Below are 18,583 nucleotides of genomic sequence, written 5' to 3' on the forward strand. Positions count from 1 at the left end.
GCAAAATGCAAAAGCATGAAACGTGTATGAAAAATGGCGGAGGCAGAATCACGCAGACACTGTCCATCTGATCTGACAGTTTCAGTCATTTTATAAAGAACAAGTTGTTAGATTTAGATTTATACTATTGATAAATAAAATGCCAAGCCATTTATTTTTGAAGCAGTTTTAACGAAGCTTAACAGAGTGAACATGTAGTTGGAAACTTGGACTGACATTTAATTTGGAAATTGTGAATATGATGGAACATACTTTATTCTGTTGGGGATTTTCATGTTAATGTTGTGAAAACTATTTTTCTTAGGCTAAATATTTTACTTTTATAGCATAATACTGACTTAAACACACAATTAAAGATACGTATCTTGCAGTAAAAGCAAAATTTTTATGGCAAAGTAAATCTGCCAACTGCCAATCACAGTTGGCAGATTTTTTTCTTCATAAAAATTCTGTAATCCATGTATTGTTTTCCTTTCCTCAAATACAACTTCATGTTTGTCTACCACATAAACTCCATTAAAACCTACTGAGGTCTGTGGTTGCAAACTGTCAAAATGTGAAAAGTTCAAGCGTTGTGAACATTTTGCAAGTCATTTTGAAAAAGTACACTTCTTCCTGGAAGCCATTTTATATTTGACAGAATATGATTCAGGTGCAAAAATGTCCAGATGCATTTTAAATACGGTCAGACAAGACTGATAGCAGTAGTAGACGTGTGCTGCGTATGACCTGGGAAATATTGTGCAGAATATGAACGCATCAAAGAAAGTATGAATCTTAACAGAACCAAAGCGTCAGATTTAGAGCGCTCTATAAAACATGAAAGCTCATGATCAGCCGTTCCCCCTTCAACGCTGTTTTTCTCCACATTTAGCTTTCATTCCACTTCACCGTACTTGTTGCTGCACCTGCTCCTCCCTGTCCTAACCCTGACCTAACAGGTTTGGTCTTTTTTTTTTTTTTGTCTGCTATGTTCTGGTCTGCTTCACATTTCCCATACATCTGGTGGGAGTTCAAACTACTTTCTCTTCTTCACTGTCCATTGCTTCTTTACCTGGAGGCCCTGTGTCTCACTTTATTGATGCAATGATGAGAAAAATCACATCTGGCTTCACAGGAGGTGACATTTCCAATTCCGTTTGTACTTTCTTTAAGATTTAGCTTAATATAAATGAAAAAAGAACCCAACTGCTGTTTGATTTATTAAAAATAAGAGAGAAATATTTCAGTGTTTGTCGTGTCTGAAATGAAGCCATCTGTTTCGTGTCTTAACCAGATCATTGGGAGTCGGCCTCCTTCAAATGCTTTATTTATCAGCATTTACATTATTCCTAAGCTAACTCTCAGCTGTGGAAGTTCAGAAATCTTTTGGTGTTTGTGAAAGAGATTAAATCTTTTGAAAGAAAAGAACAGAAATGAAGGATAAATAAAAAATACTTCATCAGATTTACATGAACAAATCAGTTAAAAAGCTCACAAGGTAAAACATACAGTAATATGACAAAATGAGGAGATTCTGATTTCAACAATATTTTTTTAAGGAGGCTGAGAATTTTTATGCATTTACTTGTTTTTATTTAACTGTCAATAACGGTTTCACCAGTCACACTTTTTCATAATATCTGTAATCTGAGCAGAGGAGAGTTTTCACACTTGTTTCATTCTAAGATGTTATTAATAGAGGTGTGCTGATCGATCGGCCACTGATCATAATCGTGAAAAAGAGCCATTTCCGTGAAAAAGTGTATGATCGGTGATCACCGATCACGGTCTCTTGTTGCCGATCACACAAACCGATCATCACCTGCATCTCATTTCGCAGCCTGCCTGTGCAGCTGGTCTCCTCTTTCCTTCACACTGCGAAAACACGCAGCAACAAATCCTAAGCGATGTGGAACTATAACGCACTGAGTGAATGGGGAAGTTTGCGTGTTGCGGCGGAAAATTGAAGCACATCAAAATGCATCAACACAACGAATCAAATATGGCATAAAAACAATGCCATAGTTGACGGAGTTTGGCTACATCGAGGCTCACTGCAGTAAAAAAAGACATATGGAGGATCAGACAGCAGGTAAAGCAGCGAGCGCACAGCTACAAACACTCACCTGGATTAGCATGACGGTCAGAAAGCTAAAGTCTCCTCTACTACAGATACAAGCCAATGTGTTCAACATTGTCAACTTTGCTACAGCGCTGTGTGACCGTGCAACCCCAAAAGATTTTATTTCTAAATTTAGGATTTACAAAATTAAAACTTTACCGTAACTGGAAAGATAAACCAAAGATGCATTTATTTTTTTCCCATTTCATTAAACTTTAGTCATTAATGGACATTAATTGACTTTTTTCCCTATCATTTCCAAGGCATAATTGTGAAAGTCACAGTATTGCGAAAAGCCTGTCAGGTATGAATGTTATGAGGCTTTTTATAGTCTTTGTGCGTCAGCGGTGGTTAATAAACCAAATATCTGAGGGGCTGAGCGGCGTTAGCAGCTGCCAGAACCTTCCGGAGAAGAGCCGGCAGTACACCCTGCCAGCTGTGTTTACCCCGAAATCTGTTTAGAAGGCCTTAAAGCAGGCACAGTTTTTACCACAGTTAACATAGAAGACGAAGACTGTGTTATCAGCTGATCAAGTGATCATCAATACTGATCTTAGTGGCACAGAACAGTAACCTCATCAAGTATTACTGGTGTCCAAAACACACTAGCACACTCACCCATTCACCCTGCCGTTCAGTCAAATGCCCCTCCCAGTTACTGGTGGCCATCTGTATTAAACTACAAATCACAGCCATGAGGGCCGTTAAAAGTGCAGATGTCAAGACACATTTAAGAGCAAATAGGGCAAAGTTATATTTGAGAACAGGACTGGAGGGAAAAGACCTGAGGCGATGGGGGAGCAGCCTACAGAGCCTGCTTCACGGAGAGTCAACACAATATGTTTCTCTCACTCCACCAACAGCATGCTGTTTGTTCCTGTCGCCGAGCAGGAAGTGGAATCCCTGCTCAAGCTGACTGCAGAGAACGCCGCTCTAGTGCAGGTTTAACATTTATCCCTCGAAAGTGAAAGGATTTGCTGGAAATGCTCCTGACACGCTGGCTTTGGGTCAGAGCGACGGCGCTAAAACGTCCCACTAAGCCCCTTGGCTTAAAACTCCTTTAACAGATAATTATGAAGGACAGTTGGAGGCTTTGTGAGGTTTTGGCCGACGGATGTTACACCAAGAGGTTCGATCAGAAGTCAAGCTCAGATGCAAGCCCCAGAGTCAGACCGCCCACCGTTACCCTGCTTCAGTGTCATAGTTGATTCATGTGACTGAGCTGACGGAGGCAAGAAGGAAGACGGAATGAAAAATCTTACTGCCGACGGGACAACTGAAATGTTAATCCAAAAATACCAGACATGGAGTGTACCTCTGCTCAAAACTAGAAACTGTTGTATTCTCTTTATTGACTGAAACAGGCTTTACATCAAATAGGGTTGAGCAACAAAACTATTTTATACTTTTATGAGAGCTGAAAAGTTGATAACCTTCATCCATATATATACATATTGACAGAAGCAGTCTATTTCCTTTGTTGCGGTCTGGTCAGTATTTTCCACAGCACACAACACACGTAGAGGGCAGGATGGTTTTTCTCATTCTATGTTGAAGATGGAGAGATATGTACAGTGAAGTTGGTTGGAACTTGGAGAATGATCCAGAACGTTGCTGCTGGCGTTCTCACTAAAACCAGGAAGATAGAGCACATAACACCAGTTATACAGTTCTTCCACTGAGAGAATAGACTTTAAAATACTGCTGTTAGTCTATAAATCACTGAATGGCTTAGCACCAAAATACATTAAAGATCTACTGTTGTATCAACCTTCCAGACCTCTCAGGTCTTCTGATTCTGGTTCTGCTCTGCATCAGCAAAACCAGAGTTTTTGTTGATGCAGAGTCCTTGTTGCACTTCTAAGCAACAAGGAGAAGTGCCTTGTTGCTGAAATCAGTTTAGTGATATTCAGATAACTTGATAGATTAATCCTCTCAACAAGTCATCAAGGGTAATGATCTGATCCGGTCATCTACAACCTGGGTGAACGCCACACCGTCATTCCAGACTTTAGCAATCTGACAGAAAGATGTAAAGACAAAAGAAAAGGTTCCTGTGCATGAGAAAGATAGTTGGAGGTCTTGAGGACTCTGACACAAACAACTCTCGTTGTTCAACATTCAAATGACTTAATATCAAACAATCAGCACCCTCTGATCAGGTCTGTTGTTTTAGTATTCAACTCAAAGGCTTAGAGATTGTTCAGAAGTGGAGCTGCAACTAAAAATGGAGACAAAGTGGCATTCTGCGCAATGATCAAGATGAAAGCCAACGCGCAGGTGCAGGGTCATTCTGGTCAGACGTCGTTTAATCAAGACAGGCAGCAGAGAAAATTACATCTGATTTTTATCATGTCGTCTCAGAGACGGAGTTCAGCTTCTCTGTAGTATCACTGCTGCTTTTTATTAAACTTGACACCTTGCCTGCCGAAAACTTTGCAGGGGTCTGAGAGAACAGCAAACATATGTATGAAAAAATACTAAATAAATGTTAAATCGGATAAATATTGTAGTTTTTCAGCTGTAACATTGACACTGGGAAACTCCCGTTCACCCAAATCCAGCAGACTGTGTTCTGTATGTCCTAAACAACAAACTGTGGGCAAATAACATCCAACATGGCCTCAGATGGAGAATGAAAACATTTTCTAAGATTTCGACACTAAGAAACAAACAAGAGTTTGCGTATCGGTCTGAAAACAACCATTAATTTCTGTTATTCTTACAATATATCACAATTTAATGAGGCACAGGCAAAGCTTTATGAAGCATATACTATCATATTTAATAGCTAGAAACATAATTGAATAATAGTGGACATCTTCATTGCTCCTCAAAGCCAATAGCAACCTTGTGATGTAAAAAAAGAAAAAAAAAAAAAAAGAAAGCAATTTAAGGTATGTACACTAAAAACAGGAAGCACAGCTTCCTGTTTTTAGTGTACATACACTAAAGTGGATGAAGATATTACATCATTCTTTATACTTGTAGACTGAACATATTGGTTTCTTAAGGAAAAACATACCATTTTCGAAAGGAAGACATGTGATGAACGTGTAAGCTGCTTATTGGCACCACAGTAAAAGAATAAAGTGACCATTTTTGCCTTCAGATATCAGTTTTGCAGGAAACTCAGATATGGAATATGGATTGTGCCTTACTCATCAAAAACAGTCTCTCACTTGGAAACAGTTTTTTTTTAAACTGAAAACTTGAATTTATAGGAAGGGATGAGTCAGAGAGATGGAGGTAAAAAAAAACATTTTCATTTCCTGAATGTTCAGCTACAATCATAAATATAATCCCCATAGCCAAATGAGTCCTACACATTAAATGCCACAATTTAGAAGATTGCTCGACAAGTTACAGACACATCCTGAATGTGTTTGTTGCCGACTTACCATGATGTTCATCAAATGTTGATTATTTCTACTTAGTTTATTCAGAGCAAGTGGCTTACACCACACTTCTACTCTGGCATGTTATTACTGCTATTTGCTTTGTGAATAACATGCTTGGATTTTACTAACTACTTCATTTACCTGGTTCACTGAATGAGGTGCCTCAAAATTAAGTGGATACTCAACTTCATGTTATGTATGTGTGTTTGTCTGTGTGGTTTTCAACCCGTGGCAAAGCAAACACTTTGGAACAAAGACAACAACTGTGAGCTTATGACAGAAATAAATAAATATAACCAAAGGGAGTTAAAAAGAAAAGAGCAAGACAAAATGAAAAAAAAAAAAAACTGAAAATAAAGCTGGAAGATATGTTATGATTAAGTTAAGCTAACACAGCATGTTATGCTAACCTAGCAAAGCTGTTTTAAGAAATTAATTCAAGTCGGTGTACACTCTGGGTTCTTTCCATTCCGTTTCTTCAATTTATTCCAGCTTTTAGGCTTTGAAAGCTTCAGCAAACATGATCCATATTTCACTATGAGAAACTGGTCAATATTTTATAAACAGTCAATGCTGCTCATGCCCAGACTCTACATATCTAGAGCAAAGCTTTTTAACAACAGTATAAAAATGCTCATGAAAATTTAAGAGCCTTCAAATTCAAGGGTTTTTTGTAGTTGTTGTTATTGTTGCTTCACAAACATTTTATAAGCGAAACCAAATCACGTTGGCTTGTCAAAAGTGCATATGGGCCAAGTCTTGGTAGGAGTACCACTCTACAGAATAGCAATTAGCTGAGACTCAATTTAGACGACAGAACAAAAACCCAACATGCGGGTAGCCCATTTCCCTTTTTAATCATCTCAGAGGGGCTGCAGTAACAACATCTGGTGCATTACATCATATGTCTATATTTATACAAAAAAGCTTTTGTGGGGAAATTATGCATATTAGCAGTCAGCCTAAAGCTTTGCCTAAAAGTTGTGGCATCGATAAACACATCGTCTTCACAAACTTTTTAACTTCATTTTTTTTTCATATTGACAATTCACACCGTTTGTAATTAATTTGCAGAATAATGAAATGAATATCAATTTATAGCAAATGAAAAAAACAAAACAAAACGTTTGTATAATTACTGAGGTAGAAAGTTATCAGGTAGCAATAAATATGTCTTATTATCATAGAATGTTAATAACCACATTAGAAAACTGCTACAAAGGAGGGCAATGTTTGAAACAACTACATCTTTTAAAAAGTATCTCCATCGTATCTCCAAAAGGATATTTTCCTGCATTGTACCATCAAGTAAACCGCCTATATTCAGGTTTCTTAAAGATGTCACAGATTTACTTTGAACCGTCGCGTTCTCAAAGAAACCTAGGGGAAAAAAATCAAAAACCTTTGTGCAAATGTGAGTGTAACACATTTTCTCCTTCCCACTCTCCCTTGTCGTAAGAAGTTCCAGCTAAATAAGATGAGCAGTAACCTTTTCTTAGCCTCATTACAGCAAATACATTTCAAAAGAAGTTCTGAATGAGTTATTTTCATTTGCAACAGTCACAAACACACACGTTAAGCTCTGACCCGGGCCAAAGGCTTCGTGATGCTGCTGGACAGTGGAAAAAGTTTGCAGTCAGCGGACAAACTTGTCAGAAGTTTTCAGATAGAACACACTCTGCGGTTTGGATGCAAATGTTTCAGTAAAATATAGATGGTTTTTATGTCCTTAATGCGATTACATATACAAAACATTAATACAACAGAGTGTTCCAACTCTGACTTGAGTGTTTTGAAACCTACAGAGAGCCAGCAGCTTGTAAAATTAATGATAACAGCTCTCGCTAAAAGGTTCCTGTTGTCCAAATGAGGAAAGGATGAGGTAAAATGGCTGTTTAGCCAGACCGGTCCAGATCCTCAACGTGATTTTAATTTATATGATTTATTGTTTTCAGGCTTTATGAAGGTCTTTTAAACTTTTCTCAACACTTTGCTGTAATTTTATCAGTTTTCTGTCCTGTCCTTCTACCTGAGTATAACCAGGATCTAACCTAAATTTTTGTTTACTATTTCTTTGTCATGAACTTCAAATATATATTGCAAATAACACACAAATGGATATTTTCTATATCCCTGCCATATTTTCCTACAGTCATACATAAACTTGCAGCTTTGCTCACTTCTCCACTACCACTGTTACAACTACAGGCAGACTACAATTCTAAAACACAGCAAAAAATCAACATCATCGTTCAGAACTTCTCCTTTGCTGATTGTAGAAATTCTACCAGAGAAATCCAAGTGAATGAGAGAAAACCCAGACTGAGAAAACGAAGAGAGATTTGAATTGAGCGGATCTGCGTAGCAAGGCAACGGCCATGCTACATCCACGTCAGAAACGTAGTAAAATTAGCTAACTGCTGTTCTCAATGACCGAGCTATCAACTTTAACAACATATTGCTCTCCTCTTCAAGCATTTCAAACACTGCAGCTCCATGTTCATTAGCAGAATCTCGACAGTAACGTGATTGCTACTTGTTTAAATGAGTGCAGCTGTCTCTACACATTATATCAGTGATTTTCCAAGCCAGTGGTCCACTGGATTTATTTGACTTTGAATTTGAAAATGGAATATGCCTAATGAGCTCCTCTTCCAAAATGGAAAGAATCACCAACAGCGACTCAGCACCAAAAACCAAACAAGAACGCTCATCCCAGCACATGGTTAAAGAAATATTATCATTGAAGTTGGAAATAGTTTATGTAAAGTTAAAAACTACATGGCAAAAACCATCATTCAAGATAATTACAAAGATTTAGAAATACAGTTAAATGTAGTTTTCTAACTTGCACTATGTTTTTCTGTTAACTATTTGTGGAAGGGGGCGGATCAATCTCAATATCAAGAGATCAATATCAATATCAAGTCTTTGTCAGTATCAGATCGATATTAGTGTATCAATATTTTAGTTTTGATTCCCTCTTGAAGTTTTACTTCATTTTTATATTCTAGTTTTTCAACTAATCCTCAAAAATATTTAGCATTGACTTTTTCTCAAAAAAGTTTTGAACTTCATTTTGGAAAAAAATGCACACAGGTTTGTTCTGTTTTTTTTTATACTGTTTATGCTTATGATGTATTATAAAATTATTTTGTAGAGAGACTTAGAAATTTTCTCCAAATTTTGTCAAAATAAAGGAAAAACTACAAAGATCAGAAGTTACCGGTATCAATATCAGTATCAGCGATACTAGCTCTGTATTTGCTTGGTATCGGATTGATACCAAAATATCCAGCCTCTATTAGAAAGCAAAAAATAATGAGTTTCAGGGGAAATGGGCTTGGCAAACCGTCTGAATCTTCAAGTTGGTGTTTTACTTGTACTAGGACATTTATAAAAAAAACTCCATCTTGATATGTATGGTCCCATTTTCCTACTAAGTAGAGGTAAAAATCCTCATCTGCTGATTCAATTGTCAATATTTATTTGTACTGAAGAAGTCGGAGGACAGAATTTGGCATATTTCAGAGATAATGTGTGTGTCTTTGTGTGTTTGTCACTTTGATATCCGTGTGCCACCGTGTTGGGCCTCCTGGCTGACCTTTTTTCCTCAGCTTTGACAGTTCCCATTAAGACACAACAAAGGATCTGATTTCCTGGACCCCCACCTCCTCCCTCCTGCATTCTGCCTCTCCACCTCTCACCTCAGCCTTCTCCTCCAATATTCATCACCACCGTCAGCTGCTCAGGTAAACTGTTCCCTCTATTGCAGTGCATCTTTTTCCCCTTCTTCTCAGTGTCCTCATGTCTCAACCTGTGCTCTTATCTCGGCCCGTCTCCGTCTCTTTAACCGCGGTCTGGATCGTTCCCAGCATCCATGTCTTCATACCTGCTCCTCCATCTCTGCCTCCTTCTAGTACATTGGAGACTTGGAATATAAATGTGGCAGCCGACAGGAGAGTGCCTGCGGGCTTCTGAGATGCACACACACACACACACACACACACACACACACACGCACACACACACACGCACACACACAAACGCGCAAACACGCGCACACGCACACACACATACACAAATGCTCAAGAATTTGTTCGTCTGCAACACAAAGAGACTTCTAAGACTCATAAGTCGACTCTACGCCTAATTTTGAAATCTCTTTCCGTTGTGTGTGAACCTACATGGAAATCGGCATCCATCTACTGGTATTCAAACTAAGAAACAGAGCTGCCGTTCAATAACTTTCTCAAGGATTTTATCTGCACCGATGGTGAAATCCTTCCTCTATGTCTTTCTGCTGCCAACAAATGATCAAGTTTACTAATTTAACGACTATAACCAGCTTCAATATGCTAAAAAAAAAAAAACCTGTCAAACAGCATTATACCCTCACCTAACGCTTCTTTTTATTGTCATGTTTTTAATTTATTTGTTTTATGTATGATTTTGTATATGTTGTCAACATGCTTTATTATTTTACATTATTATTACCATTTCACTTCCTAATAGTTTTTATATATTCTGTTTAGAAAAGCCCATCAGGGGACAAGTTGGCCTGTCACCATAACAAATTTACCTGGATTGTCCCAGAAGTTATTGCCATAAATGATAATTTTGTTGTTTGAGACCATAATTAAGTTATATAATGATAATGGCATAATAATGCAAGAACACATTATCAAAGATACACAAACTTTAAATTCTAATGAACGTTTAACACTGGAAGTAGAAGACATTTTAAATATCCAAAATAAATTAACAAAACAACAGAAATAACAAATAGATTTAATTATGAAGCAACAAACTGAAAACTTTTATCATCCAGTTTTTGCTAAAACAAGAGAAAAGAGAAAAACAATAAATCTTGCAAATGGAAATGATTGAGTTTGTTTTCATTTATCATGTGATTAATTAATGTATTGCTTATTGTGACAGGCTTTGGAACAAGTGTTGCAAATTAGCTTAAGCTACATGATACAGACTGCTGTTCTATACAGTTTGTCTATATTATTGTGTGTCTGTCCCTATCAAATAAACCTAAGACATAAAATTAAAAGCAAACAAAAACACTGTGGATAAAAACGTTCCCATTTGGACAGCATTAAACCACCCTACGCTGATAACAGGGTTTGATTTGTGTAAAACTGATGGGATTTCATGTGACTTTAAAGGGAGCTGCATGTGATCAGAGCATGCCACCACGCATCAGGTTCAAACTACGGAACAAGGCCACATGGAAGCAAGACGATGATGTGTGAAGCCACACAGGGACAGAATCACACTCAGCGGAAGATTTCTGCAATGCTTTGTTTCATGTTTAACGTACGACAAGGTCCTGTTAGGTCCGCACCCGCAGCACTAAGTTGTTTCCGTATTATCATCAGCAGTACAAGTGATAGATGACAGCTACCTGCTAAAACAATGCATCCATTTATATTTTATAAAACAACCAGGATTCAGTGCTGATTTTTAACTTGGTTCTATTCAGGAGAGTCAACACATCTACAGCTGAAGTCTAGTACGGAAAACAGCCAACACCTGATGCTTTATTGTGGAATGTAACACCAAATCACTGGGGGAAAATCAGTCAATTCACTCATTTTTTGTGTAGTTTATATAAAATATTCAAAAGAAACTGACACTGTTAAAATATCAATACCCAATGCTAGCTAACAGATGTTAGCTTCTGCGGTAGTGCTAAAACGATTTCTGCTTGGCGTATTTATGCGTATTAAGGTATACTTGGAATTAAACATACAGTATAAATACAATACAAAATAAACAGTTTTAAGTATTTTAGAAGAAGTCAATAATTTGTGGATTATTGCTGTTCAAAGCATAAAGATGGCTGTGGTCTTTGACCCCCACGAATACCAGCAGACAGAATGTCTACAGTCTCTATGCCGACCGACACGATTAATGTGCTGTTCCCAACGGTGTGTTCAAAACCTGACATTTACAAGATCAGTGAAGTAAAATAACTTGAAGATTATAATAGATTTGAAACAACTTTGATCATCACTCTTTACCTATGTACCAACATGTTGCACTGACACCAACAATCTTCGATGTAGAAGTTGTCAGTGAGTAAGGAAGACTCAAAGTTAACATTAAGTAGTATAAATGAGTTGTTTAAATGAAGCACAGTGATGACACTATGGGTGGATTCACATCAGAACCGTTTTATCCACTCTAACCGTACTCTAGTTCGTTTGCACATTGAGTCTGGTTCTTTTGGGAAGGTGTGAATGTGTAATCGAACTCTGGTCAGCCTCAACAGGTCTCTGTTCAGTTGAGGTGAACTGTGGTAGGGTTCGAATGCATCCGTGAACGCCAAGCGGACCAGAGACCGTTCCAAAAGTGGGAAGCAGCAGGGCATGATGGGTAAATCCAACTAAAATGAACACATGAATCTAGCGCTGGCAGGAGAAATGGCTCGAGGTCTTCAGCCAAAAAACTTAAGAGGAATCCTCCAAATCTAAAATCTGACACTACTCTATTTTTGTTCACATTTCATGAAGAAGGAAGTTGCGCTCAGTGTCTTCAGAGGTTTTCATGTCATTTCCTTCAGTGGTTCTTGGCGCAGCGCTGCAACAGGTGAGGAGGAGAAACAGGTTTTTCAAAGGGTTTGGTTCCTTTGACACACTGCAGCATGAAAGCGAACAGCAACAGCTGAAAATGGAACAAATGTAATTTTGGTCTCCAATCGAGTCGAGTGTTCTTGACTGTCAGCTGTGAGAATACTACATTCATGAAAGAAACTGCAGTTTCTCCAAAGCGATGTTGGATATCGCTTTGGAGCAATGCCCAAAGCGATACCATGCTATGTTTAGGTAGGGAGGCATAATTTGACCTAAGAGGAAGGCAAGAGTATAATAGGAAAATTTGCTCTCAGTGGATCTCAATGTCTACAATTGTTCCTATTGAGGCTTTGCTGAGAGGATTGTGAGACGCAGTGGTAAAGACAGAGGAAGGCAAGGTGAAATAAATGCAGCTCAGTGCTTTCCATGCACGGATAGGCTCAATATCTATATGAGAGCTGCTTGAATTAACATTACAACTTATTGTTGAACTCTATCCGTTCTGCACATAAGCACCTAATCACCAAATCACTGAGTTTTGTTTGAGGATAAAAGTGGATCGTGCAAAGCATCATCTGTGGCTTTTAAAGCCGGTGTGGGAAGATGCTCTGTATGTGAATATCCAGCTAATCATCTGTGGCACAAAGCATCACAAAGACATAAGCCTCGCCACATACAGACACAGGCTTTGGGATCGCATGTGCTGTAGTTATTATTGGATTGTGATATGGCCTATTTAAATCACAGCATCAATGAGCAAGGTTGGAAACTAGAGATTAAAGTCTGGTGATGCCTCTGAAACTAGACTGAAGATGGAGCAGCTGCGCTCTTGTTTAAATGTGGCTGAATGATCTAATAAAACTTGCCTTAATCAGTGAAAAAGCACAACAGCCCCAATCAACGTTGTTTGTACCAAATTATTAGAGCCTCTGACAAGCAGTACAGCAACATTAGTGATTGACCATGAAGCCTGGAATCCTTTCCTCCTCCACAGGTTTGCACACATTCTACGTCCACTGCAAGCAAAAAACCAACAGGTTATTGGTCCATAGCCAACAAGCCAGGAAGCCACTGCACTGAACTGACCACAGAGAAACAGAGCAAGCAACAAACTCCCACAGCCAGGAGATTATGGGAACCTTCCAAGATGAAAGATGTTCAAACAAAAGTTTGTTTAGCCAAACCAAACTAGTTAAATAATGGAAACCACTGAGATAAATCAGGGTGTGTTATAAGCCTGGCGGGCCACCAGGCTTTGCATGCGCCCCCACCAGACTAGGCATCGCTTGTTTGTCAATTGTATTTTTTTTATGTTTCTGACTAAATTATCCATTTGTGAGAAGATGTGAAGTTTTCAGTTTACAAAAAGAAACAACTTGGGCTGTATTGATCGCAGTTTTCAGTGGGATAGTCTTACCTACCGATTCCGATTTTGGTCGATATCAACTTTTTTGGGTGAAATGTTTGCTAAATATAGCAAGAAAGTCACCGACTTGTCAACAAAGCAGTGACAATTGTAACTGCAAGGATGTAGATGTAACCTGGGCTCACAGTCAAACTTCTCTAGAAGCAGAGCAATAGAGGGAAGTGGTTGATTTTTAAACCCTTATTGATGTAGATGAGATTGGTGGATAACATCGGCTTCACATGTAAGTATTGGCTGATCAACTATCTTCCAAAATTAAGGAAATCAATGCCAATTTATCAGCTAGCCAATTTTTCAGTGCACTCACAAAATAAACAGACAGCAAGCAATTTATGAAGGATAAAGAAGGAAGAGGTCAAAGTCATTACCTCCTCGTTTTATGGCTCTGAAAATGAACCTTTTCCAAGTGGCATTACAACAAAACCCTCTGGCTTCCTAAAATCCCTTCTTTATAATTCCCCCCGTTCCTTTTACTGTTGCAACCAGCTGTTTGCATTGCCAGCCACTGTTGACCAGGGAAGGTGCTCTCTAGCTTAGCCAGCCCAATAAAACACAGGATATTACCTTACATTACTTCAGGGCACAGATCTGGACAACATTCGAGCAATATGTCCTAGTGGGGGAATTTGATAATCCCAGCAGCAATCAGTTTCTCTCCATGCTTCCTCTCTGCCTCCTGTCACCAGGAAATGCGCCTCACAGCTGGGCGACGGAGGCAGGGTGCGTATTAAGTCGTCTCCAGGGTTTCTTAATCGCAGCCAAGCTGAGCCGAGCGAGGAAAAACACACACGAGGCATATTGGTGTGAATTTTCTCTGACGTCGGGCTCATAAGTATCAACACCTCCACATTAGCAAAAAGCTAAGTTCCTGTCAAAGCGTGCGCACAGACATACACACACTGCTGGAACATATAAGAAAATGAGTGTATCTAAAGCAGCAGAAAACATTTTTTATGCTTGCCTGTTTAGCCAAAACCAGCTCTGGGACTTCTAAAATGGCTACTGACTAAACATATTTCAAGAGCTCTCAGTGACTCTGCAAACTGCTTCGGGCATGTTGTTCAGAACATGTGTAGGAGGCTGGGATTGCCGGAGTAATCGCTATCTCCTCCATGATCGGCCCATCCCAAACCCGGTGTCCTGCTACTCCATCTTCTTTTTCACCAATTCCTCTGTGGATCAAATGATTAAATGGGAAAAAAAACATATTTCTACAGTGGAAGTGTAATTATTATTTTTTTTTTTTTTGGCATGTTGGAGAAATTTGTCAGCACCGGTACTCTCAATAGTTGCCCCATAAAATATTTAAGCACAGTTTCTTATACTTTACCTTCATACAGCTAGCTTAGAGAAATTTGTCTTTTCAAAAGAAAGACCAGCTTTAAAATTGCATGATAGATTTTGATAGATTTTTCTGTGCAAACTTGTTGGGATTCCCAAACAGGCTTCTTCTGAATAGCTTGAGTTTCCTCTGCCTGTAGCTCAACAAGTGAGCATTTGGGGCGAGTAGAAACTCTTCTGATTGGAACGACAACAGGTCTCAATCCAACTCTTCTTACCAACGTCTCAGGAATCTAACAGTATAGTGTAGATGTCAGGAATATAAAATCTTCCATCAGAGTTAGTATTAGTCAATTTGAGGAACCATCAAAAATATTTTACCCAAAAAGCAGGACTTAAACCCGAGATCTGTTTCAAAAAATTACTCAGGATGTTGTAAAAGACTACAGTCATTAATTATCTGTGATTAATCACAAATTTCTATTAAAACTTCTATTAAATATCAGGCAAAGAGAAATAAACTCACTCACTTCTATAAATGCAGAAAGGGAGCAAAGTTATTTGTAAGGCCAAAGTAACAGTTGCCATTTAACAAATAGAGAAAACATGTAACTGTGGGGAACACTCCCTGGAGTGGCTGACTGACCAAAATTACCCAGGAGCCAACTAGTGCAAATGCTAAACAAGCACTAGCACTTAGCACTTAGCACTTAGCTTAGCACTGGAAGTTGGTTGAAAACACAAGATTCCTGGCAACAGGATTATTAAATCCAACATATTTACCAGTGTTGAAGAAATTCAGCAGCTAAACAAGTAAAATAAAATCTGGACTTCCTCGTTAATTGCTTTCTCAAATACAAACAAACCAAGCTATGAAGAAAAAAAAAGATGCAAATAAAATAAAAAAAGAACTCATGTACAGCATCCTATTTCCGAGCTTGCCAAACTCTTGCATAACTTTCAGCACTGACAGTAGGTACGCTTAAAACTAAAAGGTGCTTTCAGGTGTCAAACAGGGCCCGTTTGAAAGCTGTGTAGGAGGAAGAGAGAAAGCGAGAAAGAGAGGACGACTGAGCCAAAGCTGGAAATGTGACTGTCGGTCTGTATCACGACTATATGCCCTGCAGAATAGGTGAAAATGTGCTGCCTATTAGACCATTGATCTGTTGCGACTGGATGAATGTACAATCATCTAACCTCCATTTGTCGCTTGTGCTTGGGAGAGTGTGTGTGTGCGTGCGTGCGTGCGTGCGTGTGTGCGCGCGCATGGTCAGCTGGTTTCTGGTCAGTGAGCTTCACAGCATAGATGGCAAACGAAGCAAACAGTAGTCTGCCACTTTGATTATTGGGCTTTAAAGAATCACTTGCAGTTCAATTGAACTCCGGCTTTAGCTTGGTGTAGCCCAGCGCTTGATCACGACACAGAGAGGAAGCAAGAAGTGTAGCGGCAAAATGATCTGTTAGATCAAACAGATCAAATCAGAGGCCGAGCTTCATTCCATCAAAGAGGAAACCCTTCAGACCAAGGACTCATATATGCTGCTGTAAGAACGCCTGACTTTATTGGGTTGCATTGGTAATTTGTACTGTATGTGTATTGACTGGGTGCACATAGGTCTATGAAGTAATTCAGTATGTAAAATTAAACATTCGAGTTTCTGTTTGCTGTTTCCAAGACTATAAAGCTCCAGGTCTATTTCACCTTAGGGAGTGTGAAGCAGAATTATGGTGCCACCAGTGCAGAGCTTGCTCAACATTGACATTGGATGGAGCAAAAGGGAAAAAACGGATTGTTTTCACAAGTCTCGTCTTGTGCCAGCAGTTACATTCATATTATCAAACAGTTGTTAGTTTTAATATTACAAAAATTAACTGCAAAAATTAACATGATGATGTCTAATTAGTATTTGGTGCAATCTGAAATGGGGCACCAATATGCATAGCTCTTGATTGGCTCAGGCTCCCATGAGGAAAATCAAAATCCATGTTCAGATATTCTTTTATTTCACAAAAAAACTTTTCTTCATCTGTTGACTACGATGAAACTTCTTTTTGGCAATACTGGGATGAGACGGCTTCTTGGAAACACAGATTTTGATCCCTATGAAAACAGTGAGAGAAGTGAGGGGGTGAGGGGTACAAGCAAATTTAATGAACTGGTTGAATGAACTGACTGATGTTCAGTCAGATGGATGGTTCTGTTTCAAATGAACCTTGTGGAAGCTGCAACACTGCTTGTTTAGGGGACTTTACACTACTTGTATTCATGCATGTCTGAAATTGTTTTGCATATAGTTTTTATTTTGACAACAAATATTGCAAAACTTGAGATTACAACAGATTTTTAATAGAAACACTCGATGTAGAGCAGTGGCTTCCTGTTTTATTTGGTCCTCAACGTTCAGATGGTTAAGCTGACATGATGGAGAGTGACTCTGTTTAGCCTGAAGACAATGCGGGCCAAAGAACAAACCCACAGCGGCACGAAAAGACCGATATCAATGCTTGAGTAAAAAGAGAACTGTCAAATGTTCCTATTAAGCCATTGACTTATCTAAAGAAATTTTGAGCTGATCTACCACTTTGAAAAACAGTTAAGATCACATATCCCTTTTGTTCTGACAAATCTACTGTATTATTGCCAGAAACTGGACAGATGGCCTGCCTCCACTCTAATGTGTGAGCTCTTATGAAAAATACACCACCGGACTGAATTTAGAAAGGTTATTCCTGCTTTGTCGTCTGATGAAAACTAGTAGAACATGTTTCTTTGTCTAACAGAAACATTGCCATTTAAACAATGCTGTGGAAGTTCAGATATTACACTTTGCTGTAGTTCTGTCTCACCTCTCTTCCTTCACCGGACAGCTGTCGAGGCTGTTCTTTCGCCTCCCACCCTCGGTGGCAAGAGAGCGGCAGGCCGGGCGGGCGCGGCATCAGAGCAGGAGGGCGGCGAGATGGGCGGCAGCGGCGCTGGATGGCAACGACAGCTTTCGTAAAGGTCGATTGGCGCAGGAAGACGTTAAGGAGCTTGAGGAGTGAAGGCAGGACCATGATCCTCAGCGGCAGCTCACCGCAGAGGGGTAAGGGTCACGGTGGCCCCTCAGGCTGGAGAGACCACCAGCCACGTGGACCCGTTCAGAGAGCTCACTGCGCGGCGTTACGACGACAAAGAGGCTGTCGCGCAAAGTTGACAAAGAAGCCATAGAGCGCCGCAGACCGAGCCTCATCTCTGGTGATGTGATCACATGTCACACAAGAGGAGGATGGTCATTCCGTTCTCCTGCTTCCCGTCTTCTAGAAAACGGCTCCCACTCTGATCCAGATGTACCTACATCCGTCTTCAGCCTCAGCTCTGATCTCTTCTTGCAATGTTCAGATCAGCCCTCAGCTGTCAGCCTCAGCTCTGATCTCTTCTTGCAATGTTCAGATCAGCCCTCAGCTGACCCGTAGTTCCTTCTTAAACCACCAACAGCGTCACTTTCATTTTCTTCCACTCAATGAGTTTCTTCAACTGCCCCCTCCACTGCAACAGCCCTCTGGCGGATTGCTTCTTGGCTGCTAACGGCTTTGAATCACTCAAGATCCAAAGAATGCAACAGAAGAGATGAAGAGAAGGAAAGAGACTGAGGATGCAGGCAACAGGAGAGTTGGTTCCGTTAGACGGAGAAGGAGCTACGATGGCGTTCGGCTAATGGTATTACTTGTACAACTGCGAATGAGAGAGTGGCAGAGCAAAAAGGAGCGAGAGAAGGGAAGTGTTTCGATGAGAGGAAAAAAAATA

General features: G+C 39.5%; 1 protein-coding gene across 1 annotated transcript in view; it reads right to left on the bottom strand.

Annotated features, from left to right (window-relative positions):
- Positions 1 to 18,029, bottom strand: part of LOC106922108 (voltage-gated inwardly rectifying potassium channel KCNH2-like) — a 41,086-nt gene extending 23,057 nt beyond the window's left edge. The window contains exons 1-2 of the mRNA XM_088001612.1: positions 17,874 to 18,029; positions 17,647 to 17,829 (exon numbers count right to left, since the gene is read on the bottom strand). Coding sequence (XP_087857738.1) covers positions 17,647 to 17,829; positions 17,874 to 18,029 — 339 coding nt within the window. The remainder of the gene's footprint in view (positions 1 to 17,646; positions 17,830 to 17,873) is intronic.
- Positions 18,030 to 18,583: the final 554 nt, after the last annotated feature.

Source organism: Poecilia mexicana, unplaced genomic scaffold, assembly GCF_051168715.1.
Source record: "Poecilia mexicana isolate PSO_F unplaced genomic scaffold, ASM5116871v1 scaffold_20, whole genome shotgun sequence".
Classification (NCBI taxonomy): domain Eukaryota; kingdom Metazoa; phylum Chordata; class Actinopteri; order Cyprinodontiformes; family Poeciliidae; genus Poecilia; species Poecilia mexicana.